At 40.8% G+C, this 18,762-nt stretch overlaps 1 protein-coding gene across 1 annotated transcript; it reads right to left on the bottom strand.

The window, feature by feature from the left end:
• Positions 1-29: 29 nt before the first annotated feature.
• Positions 30-18,107, bottom strand: LOC140728989 (uncharacterized). Its single transcript, XM_073048201.1, has 6 exons — positions 17,905-18,107; positions 17,565-17,716; positions 11,050-11,218; positions 10,009-10,083; positions 8,631-8,766; positions 30-548 (listed from the first exon to the last, which is right to left on the bottom strand). The coding sequence occupies exons 1-6, from the start codon at positions 17,963-17,965 to the stop codon at positions 278-280; spliced, it is 864 nt and encodes a 287-aa protein (XP_072904302.1). The 5' UTR covers positions 17,966-18,107; the 3' UTR covers positions 30-277.
• Positions 18,108-18,762: the final 655 nt, after the last annotated feature.

The raw sequence follows: 18,762 nt of genomic DNA, 5'->3' as shown, positions 1-18,762 counted from the left end.
TCTTTTCTGACTTAATTTGTATAATAAAATTCACTCTATCAGCTTATTTTCATAAGTCTAATCTTCCTTGGTTGTATGAGAATTCTGGATGTACACTTAGTGAAACAATCAGGCCACAGCGCACAACTTGAATGAAAAAGTTATTCATTCCAAAGATTTACGCAGGAGTTTATTTTTCAGTTAGATTTCCTTCTAAACATGCTGACTGGTACTTCATTTAGTGTCACAGGCTCAGGCAACAATGCAATGGTAAAGTATTCAATGCAGTTGCATTATATTAATCACTTATTTGTCCATGTTGATTGAAGGTAAGCAGCAGACTTATTTGCCCATCAGTCAATGGTGGTACAGGGACCATCTCAACACTGTATTTAGGATACTTATGTGTAGCGTTAATCTTAGAATTTTCAAGCTTTATTATTAGCTCCTGAAGTTCATGGTTGAGATTTTGTAGTTCTTTAATTTCCAGGATTGTGATATTACGTTCCTTCACACTTGTATCTCTTTCACGAGTCACGGAAGCCAATTCTTCTTCAAGTACTTGCAATCTGTTAAATATAGTCACAAGAAAACCCTTGTCCTAATTATATAAATGCAGTATTAAACATGCTAATTGTGAAAGAGAAAGTTAATTGAAGGGGAAGAATGTTAGACCAATATCAACTTTATTAATTATTCTTCCTTCCCAATTTAAAGTTTCTTCATTTGCGAGTTCATTTCATGTCCCTAGATTAATGATAGAAGAAACAAGACTTTCAAAAAGGAATTGGATAGTAAGTGGCCTGATTAGCGATTTAGCAGATAACACAAGAATCAATGGTGTGAGGAAAGTTGACCCCAATGTCACTGGAGGAGATTCTGAGAAACAGCATTTGGAGGAGTGATTATTTATTGCAATACAGCACAGAATAGGCCCTTCAAGCCACGCTACCCAGTAACCCCCAATGTAACTAGTCTGATCACAGGATAATGTACTATAACCAATTAATATCCAACCAGTGTCTTTGGACTGTGGGAGAAAACCTAGAGCACCTGGAGGAAACCCACACAGTCAGGGGTAGAACAAAACTTTGTAGACAGCAGCAGAAATTGAAGCTGGGTTGCTAGTACTGTAAACTGTTGTGCTAACTACTACTCTACCATGGTGATTAGGAATAAACAGCATGATTTTGTTTGTGGGAAATTGTCTCACATTTGTATTTTGAAGAGGTCAGTAACCTTAAGGATTGACTAAGGCAGGATGGTAGATATCTATATGGAATGTAGTAAGGCTTTTGAGAAGGACAGACATGGTAGACTGTTCCAAAAGGTGAGATCACTGGGTGAGCTAGTTAACTGGATACAGAATTGGCTTGGTGGAAAGAGTCAGAAGGTGGTGGTGGTGGTGGTGGTGGCGGAGAGCCATTGGTTGATTGTCCAGTGTTGTACTTCATTGTCATGCTAGGTCACTGTCATTTGTTACACATTAATGATTTGGATGAGTAGGTGGCCTGATTAAGTTTGTAGATGATATCCAAAATTGGTGGTATAGTGGACAGAAGGAAATTGTCTATGGTTACAACAGGATTTAGATCAAGTAGGAAAGTAGGGGCAGGTGGAGTTTAACTCAGACAAGTGTGAAGTGATTTGATTTGGAATGTTAAATGATGTCAGGATATATAGTAAATGACAGCCTGAGAATGTTGTTCAACAGAATGATTTAGCAGTACAGGTGCATAGTTCCCTTAAAATGGTGGCATAGACAGACAAGTTGGAAAAGATGACATATGGCACATGTGCCTCCATTGAATGAGGTATTGAATACAGTGACAATGAGTCAGTGTACAAGAGAGAGACAGAACACCTGGTGAGAGATGCCATAACAACAACTTCACATTCAATGTCATTATAATGGGATCATATTCCAGCTGTAAAAGACTTGTGGGACTGCACTTGGAAAATTGTATGCAGTCTTGGTTACAATATAGGAATAATATGATTAAGTTAGAGTGCAGAAATCATCCACAAAGATGTTGCCAAGACTAGAGAACTTGAATTATAGAACATAGAGAACTTGAATTATAGAACATAGAATAGTACAACACAATCAGGTCCACAATGTCTGCACCAAACAATGCCTCTTCTGCCATGTATGGGATTCTAATCTCTCCATTTTCTGCCTAATCATGCTTCTAAAAGCTTCTTCAATGCTGCTATCATATCTGCTTTCATCACTATCCCTGGCAGCCCATTCCTGGCACTTACTATTCTGTGTAATAAACTTGCCCGCACATCCCCTTTAAGCCTCTCACCTTAAATACATATCCCTCTGTTACATTTTTGCTGTGGGAAACAGATTTATCTATGCCCCTCATAATTTTATACATTTCTATAAGGTCTCCTTCAGTCACCAACACTCCAGAGAAAACAACCAAAGTTTGTCCAACCTGTCCATGTTGCTCATACTTTCTAATCTAGGTAGCATCCTGATAAGCTTTTTTTTTTGTACTTTTCCAAAACCCCAATATCCTTCCTTTATGGGGTGACCAGAATTGCACACAATACTACAAGTGGGCCTGACCAAAGTTTTATATAGCTGCAACATGAATTCCTGAATCATACTCAAAGTTCTGACCAATGAAAGTGGCAAAGAAAGCAGGTCATATGTCTTTTTTACCATCCCATCTACTTACATGGCCACATTCAGCGAGTTATGGACTGGAATGCCAAGATCTTCCTGTACAAAGCTGCTAAGGGTACTACTATGAACTACACCTCCCAAAGTGCAACACCTCACACTTGCTCAGATTAAACTACATCTGCCATTTTTCTGCCCATATTCTGCAGTACCCTTTGACAGCCTTTTACACGCTACAACTCCAGCAATCTTTGTTTCAAAGTTACTAACCCACTGATCTATGTTTCCAATCAAGTCAGATACAGTATATATCACAAGCAGAGGTCCCACCATCAATCGTATGAGAATCATTTGATGGTTCTAAGCCTGTATTCACTGGAGTTTAGAATAATAAGGGAGTTCTTATTGAAAGGCCTGCATAGAGAGGACAGAATACCAACATGTCCCTTTAACACAGAGATCGGAAGGAGCTTCTTTAGCCAGAACATAGTGAACCTGTGGAATTCATTGCTGTACAGACAGCCAAGTTATTAAGGCAAAAGTTGGTAGTTTCTTGATTAGCAAGGGTGTCAAAGGTTGTGGAGAGAAGGTAGGAGAATAGGATTGAGAGGGATAATAAATAAGCCATAATAGAATGGCAGTGCAGAGTCAGTGAGTCACAGAACTCCAGTCAGGTGAGAAGGGGAAATGTTTAAAGACTTGCAAGGCAAGATTTATTTTTAACCACCAGGTGATTGGTGTCTAGAATGCACTGCCAGGGGAACTGAGGGAAGCAGATATGATAGCAATGTCTCAGGGATATTGAGACAGGCAGAGAGGGATATAAGCCACATGTGAATTGGTTTAATTTTGCAGCATGGTCGGCAGAGCCACAAATTTTCCCAGGGCTACGTATTGGATCAGTTAGGCAACCACCGAATTAACCAGGACATTTGAAATATGTAGAATTGCAATCCAATTTGAATAATTTATTGGGCGAACCTTTCATCATAGACACATTGCCTAATTAAACAAAATAGATGCAAGACATCCTGGGTTTCATTGGGAACAATTTTAAATTGACATTAGTGTTGTTAGGGAGAGTGAGGAAGGTAGTTTAAGGCTGTAGCAGCATACAGATCTGATGAAAAGTTTATAGAGTATTGGCAGATGGAATTTAATCCTAACAAGCATAAGGTAATGCATTTTGAGAAATCATATTATGATGGGACACATACAATAAATGGTAGTGAACCAAGAAAGGTTGATGAGAGGCCTGCAGCTCCAAGTCCACATTTCCCTGAAAGTGGCAATACTGGTCGAGAGGTCAATGAAGGCATAAGGCATGCCTGCCTTCACAGGATAGGGCAAAGAATACAAGAGTTATGAAGCTATGTTGCATTTCTACAAAACACTGGTTAGGCTGCACTTGGTGTATTGTGTGCAGTTCTGATTGCCGCACTGTAGAAAAGATGTGACAAACTAGACAGAGTGCAGAAGAGGTTCACCAGAATGTCAGCAGAAACTGGGGGGGCTCAGTAATGGGGAATTTTAGATAGGCTGGGTTTGTTTTCCCTTCAGTGAAGGAGACCAGGGGATAACCTGATAGTATATAAAATTACAAGGCATAGATATAGGGGCCATAAAAAAAATGGCAGCATAGACTTAACATGAGAGGAAGGAATTTTAAAGATGTGAGGGGCAAGTTTTTTTTCTCCCCCCACAGAAAGTTGTTAATAACTTGAAAGTAGTGCCAGAGGATATGGCAGTGGAATGAGACAGAATATCTATGTTTATTAAGCATTTTCATTGGAACTTAGCTAGGTAGGACATAGATTTGCCTAAAAGAGGCAAATTATATTAGTGTAGGTGGGCAAAAACAGTGGCATGGCCATGTTAGGCCAAATGACCTATTTCTATGCTCTTATAATTATGACTATTGTTTGTAAATCTCTGTTGATGTTGCTCCAGAACTGGGAAGTACTGTATATCTGGATTGTGGTCTTCCATTTTCAATTTGCTGCTATATTTAGCACTGCAATGCAAATTCACCATTGTTGAAAACTGGAAAGAATAACATTGAGTGTGAAAATGCAGTATAGCATGAGTGCATTTATAAGGACTCAAGAAACAGAAATAGGAGTCAGTAAAATGGTGTTTGCAGAGTGGTCTGCCATTCACAATGTCAATGACTTACTTCAGTGAGTGCGGGTCAATTTGAATCTCTCTTCATTAGGTAGCTCCATCTTAGGTCTGACGAGCCTAAGCTGCACTGTTTTCAAGGCATGCAAATCTTTCTTTGAATGCAGTGATAAAAATTACATACAGTTCTTCCAAAGAGATCTTAGAGAGCCTGTACAATCTCAGCAAGATTACTGTACATTAGTGTTCCTATTCTACCTGCAATGAAGATTAACATACAATTTGCCTTCCTAGTTGCATGAGATAGCAACATATTTACTTCCTGCATTTCATGACCAGCATGCCAAGATCCTCTCCACCACAGCTCTTTATTAGCTTTATCTTTTATATATTTCTTCTGTTTCCATTATCACTTTGAATTTATCCCACATTTACTCCATCTGCTTCATAAACATAAAAGAATCTGCAGATAGTGAAGATCTGGAGGAACAAAACACTGGACCAGGTTAGGTAGCATCCATTCAAGTGTTGAATCGTTATTCTTTTCCATAGATGCTGCCTGACCTGGTTGGTGGGTGGGTGAGTGAGTGGGTGAGAGAGGGACCATCTGCTTGTGCCTTCTAGCTCATGTTGTTAAACTTAGACCATTAGATATAGCAGCAGAATTAGACTACTCTGCCCATTGGGTCTGCTCTGCTATTCCACCATGGCTGATTTATTACCCTTCTCAACCCCATTCTCCTGCCTTTGACACCCCAACTAGCCAAGAACCTTTCAACCTCTCCTTTAAATATACTCATTGACTTGGCCTCCACAATTGTCTGGAGCATTTAGTTCCACAGATTCACCAGCCTCTGGCTAAAGAAATTCCTCTCATCTCTGTTCAAAATGGATGACCCTCTATTGAGACTGTGCCTTCTGGTCCTATTCTCATCCACTACAGGAAACATGCTCTCCTCATCCACTGTCTAGGCCTTTCAATATTTAATAGGCTTCAATGGGACCCCTCTCATTCTTCTAAATTCCAGTGAGTACAGGCCCAGAGTCATCAAGCGCTCCTCAGTCTTAACTCTTTCATTTTCAGAATCATTTTCCTCTGGACCTAATGGCAACACGTTTTCTTAGATATGTGGCCCAAAACTGCTTACAATACTCCAAGTGCAGTCTGACCAAGCATTATAAAGCCTCAGCATCACATCCTTATCTTGTATTCTAGTCCTCTCGAAATGAATGCTAACATTGCAATTTTCTTCCTCACTAGATAGATAGATAGATACTTTATTCATCCCCATGGGGAAATTCAACTTTTTTTTTCCAATGTCCCATACACTTGTTGTAGCAAAACTAATTACATACAATACTTAACTCAGTAAAAAATATGATATGCATCTAAATCACTATCTCAAAAAGCATTAATAATAGCTTTTAAAAGGTTCTTAAGTCCTGGCGGTTGAATTGTAAAGCCTAATGGCATTGGGGAGTATTGACCTCTTCATCCTGTCTGAGGAGCATTGCATCGATAGTAACCTGTCGCTGAAACTGCTTCTCTGTCTCTGGATGGTGCTATGTAGAGGATGTTCAGAGTTTTCCATAATTGACCGTAGCCTACTCAGCGCCCTTCGCTCAGCTACCGATGTTAAACTCTCCAGCACTTTGCCCACGACAGAGCCCGCCTTCCTTACCAGCTTATTAAGACGTGAGGCGTCCCTCTTCTTAATGCTTCCTCCCCAACACGCCAGCACAAAGAAGACTCAACCTGCAAGTTATCCTTTAGAGAATCCTGCAAAAGGACTCCCGTTCCTTTGCATCTGTTTTTTTGAATTTTCTCCCCATTTAGAAAATACTCTATACCTTTATTCCTTCTACCAAAGTGCATGACTATACACCTTTCTACACTATGTTCCATCTGCTACTTCCTAGCCTATTCTCCAAATATGTCCAAGTCCTTCTGTAGACTCCCTGCTTCCTCAAAGCTACCTGCCCCTCCATGCATCTTTGTGTCATCTGCAAACATGGCCACAAAGCCATCAATTCCATCATCCAAGTCACTGACATACAGTATAACATGAAAAGAAGTGGTTCCAATACCGACCCCTGCAGAATACCACTTGTCACCAGCAGTCAACCAGAACAGGCCCCCCCACCCTTTCTTCCGACTCCTTGTATCCTGCCAGTCAGCCAACCTTCTGTCCATGATAGTATCTTTCCTGTACCACCATAGGCTCTTATCTTGTTATGCAGTCTCCTGTGCAGCATCTTGTCAAAAGCCTTCTGAAAGTCCAAGTTAAAAATATCCACCGACTTTTCTTTGTCTATCCTGCCTGTTATTTCCTCAAAGAATTCCAACAGATTTGTCAGGCAAGATTTTCCTTTAAGGAAACTATACTGTATTTGGCCCATTTTATCATGTGCCTCCAAGTATCCTGAAACTTCATCCTTAATAATGGATTCCAACATCTTCCCAACCACTGAGGTCAGGCCAACTTGGCCTATTGTTTTCTTTTTTTCCACCTCCCTCCCTTCTTAAAGAGTGGATTGACATTTGCAAATTTCCAGTCCTCCAGAACCATATCAGAATCTAGTGATTCTTGAAGGATCATTACTAATGCCTCCACAATCTCTTCAGTTATCCATCTCAGAAATCTGGAGTGTAGTCCATCTGGTCCATGTGACTTACCTACCTTCAGACCTTTCAGCTTCCCAAGTACCTTCTCCTTAGTAATAGCAACTACACCCACTTTTGCCTCCTGACACTCTAGAATTTCTGGCATTCTGCTAGTGTCTTTCACAGTGAAGACTGACAAAATATTTATTAAGTTAGTCAGCCATTTCTTTGTCCACCATTACCATCACTCCAGTATGATTTTCCAGTAGTTTAATATCCATTCATCTTTCTTTTACTTATAGTCTATCTGAAAAAAACTTTAGTTATCCTCTTTAATATTTTTGGACATTTACCTTCATATTTTACTTTTTCTCTCCTTATAGTCTTTTACTTGCTTTCTGTTGAATTTTAAAAGCTTCCCAATCCTCTAACTTCCCCCTAGTTTTTGCTATATTATATACCCTCTCTTTTTCTTTAATGTTGTCTTTGTCTTCCCGTTAGCCACAGTTGCCTCATCACCCCTTTAGAATACTTCATCCTTGGGGCGTATAGTATCTATCTGAGCTTTCTGAATTACCACCAGTAGCTCCAGCCAATACCGTTCTGCCATCATCCCTGCCAATCAGCTTTGGCTATACCCTCTCTCATGCCTCTAAAGTCCTTTACTTCACTGTAATATTAATATATCTGACTTTATCTTCTCTCCCTCAAACTGCAGGATGAATTCTATCATATTATTATCACTGTCTCCTAAGGGTCCCTTTACCTTAAGCTCCCTAACCAAATCTGGTTCATTACACAATACGCAATCCAGAATTGCCTTTCCCCTAGTGGGCTCAAACACAAGCTGTTCTTGTGCTGTTCAAGCTGCTCTACCCACAAGGTTAGAATCTTCTGATCCTATGTCACCTCTTTCTAAGGATTTGATTTCATTGTCTTTACCAACAGAGCCACAGTGTGTCCTTGGATGTTAAATGCCCAAATATAATCTTTTTAGCCATGTCTCAGTGATGCGCACAATGTCATACCTGCAAATCTCTTCAAGATAATCTATCATATTCTGTATATGGCGTGCATTCAAATATAACACTTGTAGTCCTGTATTCTCACTCCTCGAGTTTGTGCCATGTTACACTTCAACTCATCCCACTGACTGCAATTTTTCCCTATCAGCTGCCTGTTCTTCCTCACAATCTCACTACATTTCTTGTATACCAACTGCCCCATCATCAGCACTACCACTTGTGTACTTCGATATTTTGAAAATAACTTATATTTCTGATTTACCTTTGTAAATATTCTTCCCTCATAAGTATCACCTTTTGACCCAACTCCAGGTTGTCTTCTTTTAGATTTTTATTGGCTTCTTTGGAAAGCAGAAAGTTTTCTTTCAAGCGCTGCTTATCGTATATAGACATATGTTCTACAAGGTAAAATGAAATATTTAATATAAAGTTAGCAAACTCACGTGCAAATAGTTGTGGAGAAATAATGTAAATAAAATAATTATCGGTCAACATTTCCCCCCCCCCTCAGCATTCTCCCTGGATTTCTCCCTCCTCCCACAAGCAGAATGGCAAGTTAGCTAGCTTCTATACATTATCCCTCATGCAGGTGGTAGCAGGAGAACTGAGAGGGGAGGAGTGGAATTGTTGGACAAAGAATTGATTACAAAGAATTACAAAGAGGAGTGAAATTGATGCCATTTCCTTATAGGGCTTGGGCTAAACAGCCTCCAATTGTATCATAGTATAAACTTTCATAAAATTATATGCTTCCAATATCTATTTTTTTTGTTAATTATCATACAAAAGGAGCATCAGAAGCTTATAATTTTATTAAATAGAAATTTCAAATCTAGAAATGTAAGCACAAATCCAATACAGTCCCCAGATCATGTATGGGTTTCATTCATGAGAATTGTCCACAAGCCATTTTTCTGTAAATTAGAAAGATTAGTTTTCTATGGGAACCCATATTGTTATTATTTACACTTGCTATACTACTCACAGTTAAACAAATGGAATATATATTCTGTCATTAATGAATGGAGGAATATTTTATCATTATTATTACTAGCTTGAAAAATGCTTTAAAAATCTAGGAAAATTTGCAGAATTTGTATTTCTGTAAGTCAGGTCATTCATAACTTCAGGTGTCTTTGTATATCAGCTTATTTAAAAATCAGACATTAAATGTAAAAGTATATTATTTTTTACTTTTCTGACTATTGTTTAACCCACTACAGATGCAGTCTCACTATTTACATTGTTGACCAATATAATTTCTACTTCTAATACAAGGTTTGTATATTACTTACTTTTTCCTGGTATAAAGTGGAAAAGATCAGGTTTAACATTCTAGTCAGTATCCTTTCAAGATTATATGCCATGTCCTCTTCATGAGCATTTTCATAATAGCTTTTTGGTCTAAAACATAGCACCTTCCTCCATTCTAAGATGAGGCTATTGGACACTACCTATGACGTAATATAGCCAGCTGTCACTCGGGCAGGACTAACCTCTCAGATGTTTGCCTCACTGACCCTAACCCAACACTTAAGGAAAAGCAGTTCCAACCTCACCTTCAGGCAGATCCTACTCCTACGCAACTTACAGTCTCAAGGTTCACTGTTGAGTCCAACAATATAATTTTCTAAACCTACCTGGCTCAAGGATTGGATGATGGAGCTTCACTGAGTTCCAGTCTCCGACTGTCGGCTGTGTTGACTTGGAGACACCTTGATTCCACACGGACAAAAGAAAATTGATAGAATGTTGGATAGGTGATGTAGCTTACAAATTAAAAAAAACTTAGAGCAAAACAAGGAGAGAAGTTCAGGCAGGCAGAGGAGCTGCTTAAATCAAAGTCTGAAGCTAGTGGAAGCCTGCCATTTTGTGCAAGTCTGCCATTTTTTTATTTACAGAAACAATTGTTGAGGTGCTAATGGTTTGTAAACTTCAATTACCTTCCTATTCAAAATGGAAACAAAAAATGTTGAGAGTACTGATGCACCATCAATAACTCACTCTGAGACGTAAGAAGCGAGATATCGGCTTTCATTGACTGGAAGAATGAACAACACTACATCCTGGAGAATGAGGCTGGGCTCAGGCCTCAATCGCCTTTATACAGGGGTCTGTGGGAGGAGCCACAGGAGCAGTCAGCAGGGGTCTGTGGGAGGAGCCACAGGAGCAGTCCAGACAGGTATATGTAGTTCACCACAAGTACAGACATGTGATAAGAAAGGAATTAGGTTAATATTGTAGTTGTTCAAAAGTAGGCTAACTCCTTGAATTTTATTTATAAAGACATGAAGAGCATGTGACTTTAAGTTTTTAAAAAAACCTTAACATCAACTATGTAGGTGTGTTGAATCTTGCCAACTTGATTTTAATTATCCACTGGCATTGAAAACTTATCCAAAATAACAAACACAGATTAAGTGGTGCAGTGGACAGAAAGAAGAATTTTTATAGTTAAAGTTGTATTTATGGTTTGTTGATCTTATCCTGAAAAACAGTAAAAAGGATTTATAAAAATAAAACATACCCAAAATAATTGTAAATTAAAATTCACTGATGCAAGGCATATTCTGTTTAGGAAAACAATTATAAGACTTAAAAAGATTATTAGGACAAATTATTTTTGAATTTTAGTCACACCAAAATTTGAAGAATCCAGTTCACTTCATTTTGTTGTTTACCTGTAGAAGATGTCCATTCTTTCTCTTCAGAGGCTGTTTGAAGAGTCTGCGCTAGGTACCAGTATCCCATCTCACCAAGAACTCGGCAAAATGACTTGAATACGTGGCTATCAGCATTTCTAACAATCTCAAGTAGTTTGGCCACCTTCAGTTCTGGCAAGTTTTCTAACTGCACGGAGCACCAATTAACAGTTTTAATTTATTTGACTTCTTAAATTTTACTTTAAAGCCATGTTTATTATATTTCCAGTTGTACATTACACAATAACTTCTGATGTAAGGAAATACAGAATGAATGACAGTTATTTGAACATAGAACATAGAGTAGTATCGCCAATTGCAGGCCCTTCGGCCCACAATGTTGTGCCGACCCTCAAACCCTGCCTCCCATATAACCCCCCAAACTTAAATTCCTCCATATACCTGTCTAGTAGTCTCTTAAACTTCACTAGTGTATCTGCCTCCACCACTGACTCAGGCAGTGCATTCCATGCATCAACCACTCTGAGTGAAAAACCTTCCTCTAATATCCCCCTTGAACTTCCCTCCCCTTACCTTAAAGCCATGTCCTCTTGTACTGAGCAGTGGTGCCCTGCGGAAGAGGCGCTGGCTATCCACTGTCTATTCCTCTTAATATCTTGTACACCTCTATCATGTCTCCTCTCATCCTCCTCCTCTCCAAAGAGTAAAGCCCTAGCTCCCTTAATCTCTGATCATAATCCATACTCTCTAAACCAGGCAGCATCCTGGTAAATCTCCTCTGTACCCTTTCCAATGCTTCCACATCCTTCCTATAGTGAGGCGACCAGAACTGGACGCAGTACTCCAAGTGTGGCCTAACTAGAGTTTTATAGAGCTGCATCATTACCTTGCAACTCTTAAACTCTATCCCTCGACTTATGAAAGCTAACACCCCATAAGCTTTCTTAACTACCCTATCTACCTGTGAGGCAACTTTCAGGGATCTGTGGACATGTACCTCCAGATCCCTCTGCTCCTCCACACTACCAAGTATCCTGCCATTTACTTTGTACTCTGCCTTGGAGTTTGTCCTTCCAAAGTGTACCACCTCACACTTCTCTGGGTTGAACTCCATCTGCCACTTCTCAGCCCACTTCTGCATCCTATCAATGTCTCTCTGCAACCTTCGACAAACCTCTACACTATCTACAACACCACCAACCTTTGTGTCATCTGCAAACTTGCCAACCCACCCTTCTACCCCCACATCCAGGTCGTTAATAAAAATCACGAAAATTAGAGGTCCCAGAACAGATCCTTTTGGGACACCACTAGTCACAACCCTCCAGTCTGAATGTACTCCCTCCACCATGACCTTCTGCCTTCTGCAGGCAAGCCAATTCTGAATCCACTTGACCAAGCTTCCCTTGATCCCATGCCTTCTGACTTTCTGAATAAGCCTGTGTGGAACCTTGTCAAATGCCTTACTAAAATCCATGTAGATCACATCCACTGCACTACCCTCATCTATATGCCTGGTGACCTCCTCAAAGAACTCTATCAGGCTTGTTAGACATGATCTACCCTTCACAAAGCTATGCTGACTGTCCCTGATCAGACCATGATTCTTTAAATGCCCATAGATCCTATCTCTAAGAATCTTTTCCAACAGCTTTCCCACCACAGACGCAAGGCTCACTGGTCTATAATTACCCGGACTATCCCTACTACCTATTTTGAACAAGGGGACAACATTCACCTCCCTCTAGTCTTCCGGTACCATTCCCGTGGACAACGAGGACTTAAAGGTCCTAGCCAGAGGCTCAGCAATCTCTTCCCTCGCCTCGTGGAGCAGCCTGGGGAATATTCCATCAGACTCCGGGGACTTATCCGTCCTAATGTATTTTAACAACTCCAACACCTCCTCTCCCTTAATATCAACATGCTCCAGAACATCAACCTCACTCATATTGTCCTCACCATCAAGTTCCTTCTCATTGGTGAATATCAAAGTATTCATTGAGGACCTCACTCACTTCCACAGCCTCCAGGCACATCTTCACACCTTTATCTCTAATCAGTCCTACCTTCACTCCTGTCATCCTTTAGTTATTCACATAATTGAAGAATGCCTTGGGGTTTTCCTTTACCCTACTCACCAAGGCCTTCTCATGCCCCGTTCTTGCTCTTCTCAGCCCCTTCTTAAGCTCCTTTCTTGCTACCCTATATTCCTCAATAGACCCATCTGATCCTTGCTTCCTAAATCTCATGTATGCTGCCTTCTTTCACCCGACTAGATTTTCCACCTCGCTTGTCACCCATGGTTCTTTCACCCTACCATTCTTTATCTTCCTCACCGGGACAAATTTATCCCTAATATCCTGCAAGGGATCCCTAAACGTCGACCACATGTCCATAGTACATTTCCCTGCAAAAACATCATCCCAATTCACACCCACAAGTTATAGCCTTATAGCCTCATAATTTGCCCTTCCCCAATTAAAATTTTCTGTGCTCTCTGACTATCCTTTTCCATGATAATGCTAAAGGCCAGGGAGTGGTGATCACTGTCCCCCCAGATGCTCACCCACTGAGAGATCTGTGACCTGACCCAGTTCGTTACCTAATACTAGATCTAGTTTGGCATTCCCCCTAGTCGGCCTGTCAACATACTGTGACAGGAATCCATCCTGGACACTTAAACTCTGCCCCATCTAAACCACTGGAACTAATCAAGTGCCAATCAGCATTAGGGTAGTTAAAATCACCCATAACAACAACCCTGTTATTTTTGCACCTTTCCAAAATCTGCCTCCCAATCTGCTCCTCGGTATCTCTGCTGCTACCAGGGGGCCTATAGAATACTCCCAATGGAGTAACTGCTCCCTTCCTGTTCCTGACTTCCACCCATACTGACTCAAAAGAGGATCCTGCTACATGACACGGCCATAGTGGGGTGTGTCAGGAATGGACAGGAGGAGGAGTATAGGAAACTGATACAGGACTTTGTGATATGGTGCAACTCAAACTACCTGCGTCTCAATATCACCAAGACCAAGGAGATGGTGGTGGACTTTAGGAGATCTAGGCCTCATATGGAGCCAGTGATCATTAATGGAGAATGTGTGGAGCAGGTTAAGACCTACAAATATCTGGGAGTACAGTTAGACGAGAAGCTAGACTGGACTGCCAACACAGATGCCTTGTGCAGGAAGACACAGAGTCGACTGTACTTCCTAAGAAGGTTGGCGTCATTCAATGTCTGTGGTGAGATGCTGAAGATGTTCTATAGGTCAATTGTGGAGACGTGTTGGGGAGGAAGCATTAAGAAGAGGGACGCCTCACGTCTTAATAAGCTGGTAAGGAAGGCGGGCTCTGTCGTGGGCAAAATACTGGAGAGTTTAACATCGGTAGCTGAGCGAAGGGCGCTGAGTAGGCTACGGTCAATTATGGAAAACTCTGAACATCCTCTACATAGCACCATCCAGAGACAGAGAAGCAGTTTCAGCGACAGGTTACTGTCGATGCAATGCTCCTCAGACAGGATGAAGAGGTCAATACTCCAATGCCATTAGGCTTTACAATTCAACTGCCAGGACTTAAGAACTTTTTAAAAGCTATTATTAATGCTTTTTGAGATAGTGATTTAGATGCATATCATATTTTTTTACTGAGTTAAGTATTGTATGTAATTAGTTTTGCTACAACAAGTGTATGGGACATTGGGAAAAAAGTTGAATTTCCCCATGGGGATGAATAAAGTATCTATCTATCTATTACCCTCCCTTTCTGTCCCAAGTCTTTTCTTGCAGCCGATCACTTGAATTTTGCTGCTTCATAATTGCAAATCAATGATTTCAGAAGAACAAAATTAGCAAGCCTGAAAAATTGGCATCACATTCCCAATTAAGTGAAGCTTTAGGGTATAAATATATCTTTAGAATCAAACAGCATGAAAAACCCCATCACTGATGTCTAAGTTGTGTTTCACTGGTTCATCTCTCTCCAGAGCATTGGTTCCAACATGAACTCGCAAACTAAATTCTACAGGAGTAACTGCCCTGGACAATCAAAGCAGCATTTGATTGAGTGTTGCATCAAGGAGCTTGTTAATGCCGAAGCCAATGGGCTACAGGACAAAATAGGTTGTAACGGTTAGATTCATATGTCACACAAATGAAAGTGGCTTTGGGAAATCAACCACCTCAGTCCCAGAACCATTCAAGAGAATCAGAATCAGGTTTATTATCACCAGCATGTGATGTGAAATTTGTTAATTTAGCAGCAGCAGTTCAATGCAATAGGTAATCTAGCAGAGAGAAAGAAAATTATAAAACATAGTAAAGAAACAAGTAAATCAATTACATATATTAATAGATTTTTTAAATGTGCAAAAACAGAAATACTGTATATTAAAAAAGTGAGGTAGTGTCCAAAGCTTCAATGTCCAGTTAGGAGCCAGATAGCAGAGGGGAAAAAGCTGTTCCTGAATCGCTGAGTGTGTGCCTTCAGGCTTCTGTATCTCCTACCTGATGGTGACAGTGAGAAAAGGGCATGCCCTGGGTGCTGGAGGTCCTTAATTATATATGCTGCCTTTCTGACACACCGCTCCCTAAAGATGTCCTGGGTACTTTGTAGGCTAATGCCCAAGATGAAGCTGTCTAGATTTACAACCTTCTGCAGCTTCTTTTGGTCCTGTGTAGTAGCCCCTCCATAGCAGACGGTGTGGAGGAACTAAACTCAAGCATATTCAACTGGTTAATCAATTATCTTCCTTCCGTTACTAGGTCTATAGTGTGACATACAAGTATGACAATTCCTGAGGATTGTACCACATTCATTTCCATTGCCAATTCCTCAGTAAACAAAGCCTCCCTGCCTGCAGCAGGACTGAGCAAAGATCAGCTCCAAAAAGAGAGTCAAAACCCATACTCTTTCAATTCAGTGTCATTACAATTGCCCCAGCAACAGATCCTGAAGTTCAACTGAACCAGCCACTTACAACAGTAGCTACAAGAGTGGGTCAGAGACCGAATATCCTGAGGTGAGTGACTCACCTCCTAACACCACAAAGCCTTTTCACACTCTATAAGGCACAATTATGAGAATGATTACATACTCTCCACTTAGCCAGATAATTGTGGCTCCAACAAAATCCCGGTCACTTGATGCCACCCAGGACAGAGCAACTTCCTCAATTGGCACCCCGTACACCATCTAGATGTTCATTTCCACAACTGAGGCACTAGCATGTTGTGCTCCCCCAGTAGCAACTCCCAATCCCATGACCTCTACTATTAAGACAACCAAGGGGGGAGGCAGGCAGATGTTAACAGTACTACCTGCAGATTCCCCTCCAAGCCTCACACCACCCCAATTTTGAAATGTTATTGACCCTTCGTCATCATAGGGTATGAATCTTGGACTCCTGTCTATCAGCACTATGGGAACATCCTCGCCCGAAGGACTGTAGTGACTCAAGGCAGCAGCTCAGCACCACCTTCTCAAAGGCAATAAATGCTGGTTATTCCAGTGATGCCCACATCCCCCCAAAAATAAACAAAATCCTGTACTATTGTGCCCAGTTGTTGCCATTCTAGAGAAACATATCCTCCCAAACTATCTTCATGATATTCAGTCCACAGTTTCCAACTGGACATTTATCCAAGGTTGCTAAAATGATAATGCCTGTCACTTGTGTGAGAATTTGTGTAAAAAAAATTCTCCTTTCTGATATTGGTTGAGATCTTATACATGGACTTACCTAGTGTGAGGGTTATAACCTCAAATAGCATTGATATTTTCCCCAAAATATGTCATCGACCTGCCACCATATGTGAAGGGGTTAGAAAATGATATTACCTCTGCGCCATATTTGTTCAGTTAAGTTTCAAACATGAACTGGCTACAAATTATGTCTACTTTCAGCACTTTCTGTTTCCAATACAATAGAGTTCATTTTTTTTCATGATGTTCTATTAGGAACCGGGCGAATATTTTATAAACTGGTTATGTATTATTGGTGATGGATCTTATTTGCAGAAGATTCCAAAAAGCAGCCAGTCAAGATGAGTTTCCTTATTTCAATGGACCCAGAACAACTTATGATTGCGGGCTATTATAGAGATAGAGCTCACATCAGAATCCAACCCCTTCTTAATTTGCTATCGCCCCGGTAATCGTTGCTGTAAAAATAACCGAGCTCAGTACTGTACTTCCAAGCTGTATCTTTTAAACTGAACGATTATTTGTCACAAAATACGGGGGGAGGGGGGAGGGAACTAAGCAACGAGGTCATGAAAATGATTTGCAAGCAGGAAACATTGTTATTAACATGTTACAAAGAATAACAGGTGTAAAACAAGGGGGTGCGTTGTAACACTTTCATATTTGCTAGGACCTATGGTTCTCTGCAGAGTCAACAACGGGGAAGTTCACCTGTACAAGAAATTTTGAGGTTAAAACTGTAGAGCGGCGTCTGCTTGTCTATTGACCCGAGAACTGCTCGCGACTCAAAGTTCAACGGGACAAAATAAAATGCAACATAACTTTACCTCAATCTGTCCCACTTGCTCGGTGGTTACGACATCCTTCTCCTTCAAAGCGCGGTAAAAGGGAGAAGATAACTTCAGCTCTTTGAGAAGGAAAACGAAGTGGGATTGGATCGCATTGCGATGGCGATGGGCGCTTTCTGCCGTGGCCTGACCTGGTGACAGATAGGAGGATTGTCAAATACTGCAACGGGGGGCGGGGGTGGTACGAACCTTGTCATTGCCGTCAGATCATAAAGAAAATTAAGCGGGCTACTAGAGTTAAGAGAAAAGTGCACTGGAAAGCCCAAACAGACCCATCACCTGTATCCACGCCAGCGTCAGACAGTGTGTGGTAACTCACGGTAAGTTAGTTGCTCCCCAAATGTCACTTTCTTCTTCCGATTGCCGAGCGGTCGAGACATCGCTTGCAAATTGCTGTCGATATTTAGTGAAGCCCAGAATCTATCCCGATACCATGTCCTCTGCCGTGTTTAATCCTAAATCTAGAAGTCTGGAAGTCCATCCGAGGGAACGTTTCAATCAAGTGAACCGGATTTCCAACATTTATCAAAGGTAAGCTCAAATTTCGGCATTTGTTTCATGTGGTTGCCAAGTAGCGTTGGGATTTAGTTGGAAGTTGCCTAGCACAGGCTTAAAACAGTGATACAGGATGGAAACGGGAGCTTTGGCCCAACTCAGTCAAGGCCCGCATCTATCAAAACTCTTTTCCCAGACTCTGTCCAAAAGCCTTTCAAATGTTGTAATTGTAGCTGCCTCTACCAGTTCGTCTGACAGTTTGTGAACCCTGCAGAATTTTATCTGTTCCCGCGTAAATATGACCCAATCAGATCTCAGGTAAGGCCTAAAACTAGAGAGAGAATTCAATTAAATAAAATAGTATGCTTTTGTTGAGAAAAAATGATCCACTATTCCACGTATTTGTTGGAAAAAGTGCGAACCTCTGAGGTAATGCCTTCTACGAAAAATTATTTGGAGTCAGGTGTTCCAGTTAATGAGATGAGATTTTTATCCAGGCGGCAGTTGAAGTATGGAAGACACTGCAACAGGATTGTGGCAGCGGAGAGCCTCACCATCGAGGCAGTTATTTGATGGGGACTTGGAACACTGGGCAAGATACTATTGATAGAAACAGGACGAAGTCACGTTACTGTCAGAGCCTGCTCTTCAAGAGAAATCTGTTCATGTCACCATGCCCCCA

Source organism: Hemitrygon akajei, chromosome 6 (assembly GCF_048418815.1).
Source record: "Hemitrygon akajei chromosome 6, sHemAka1.3, whole genome shotgun sequence".
NCBI classification, from domain to species: Eukaryota; Metazoa; Chordata; class Chondrichthyes; order Myliobatiformes; family Dasyatidae; genus Hemitrygon; species Hemitrygon akajei.
Note: the sequence above shows the minus strand (reverse complement) of the source record. Positions and strands in the feature narration are given on the sequence as shown.

Coding starts and splice junctions, on each gene's coding strand:
- LOC140728989 (XM_073048201.1), bottom strand. CDS start 17,965: ATGTCTCGACCGCTCGGCAATCGGAAGAAGAAAGTGACATTTGGGGAG. Junction 10,084..11,049: donor AGAATGGACATCTTCTACAG/GTAAACAACAAA, acceptor TGTGGAATCAAG/GTGTCTCCAAGTCAACACAG. Junction 549..8,630: donor AGGGAAGAATATTTACAAAG/GTAAATCAGAAA, acceptor TATATTTAACAG/ATTGCAAGTACTTGAAGAAG.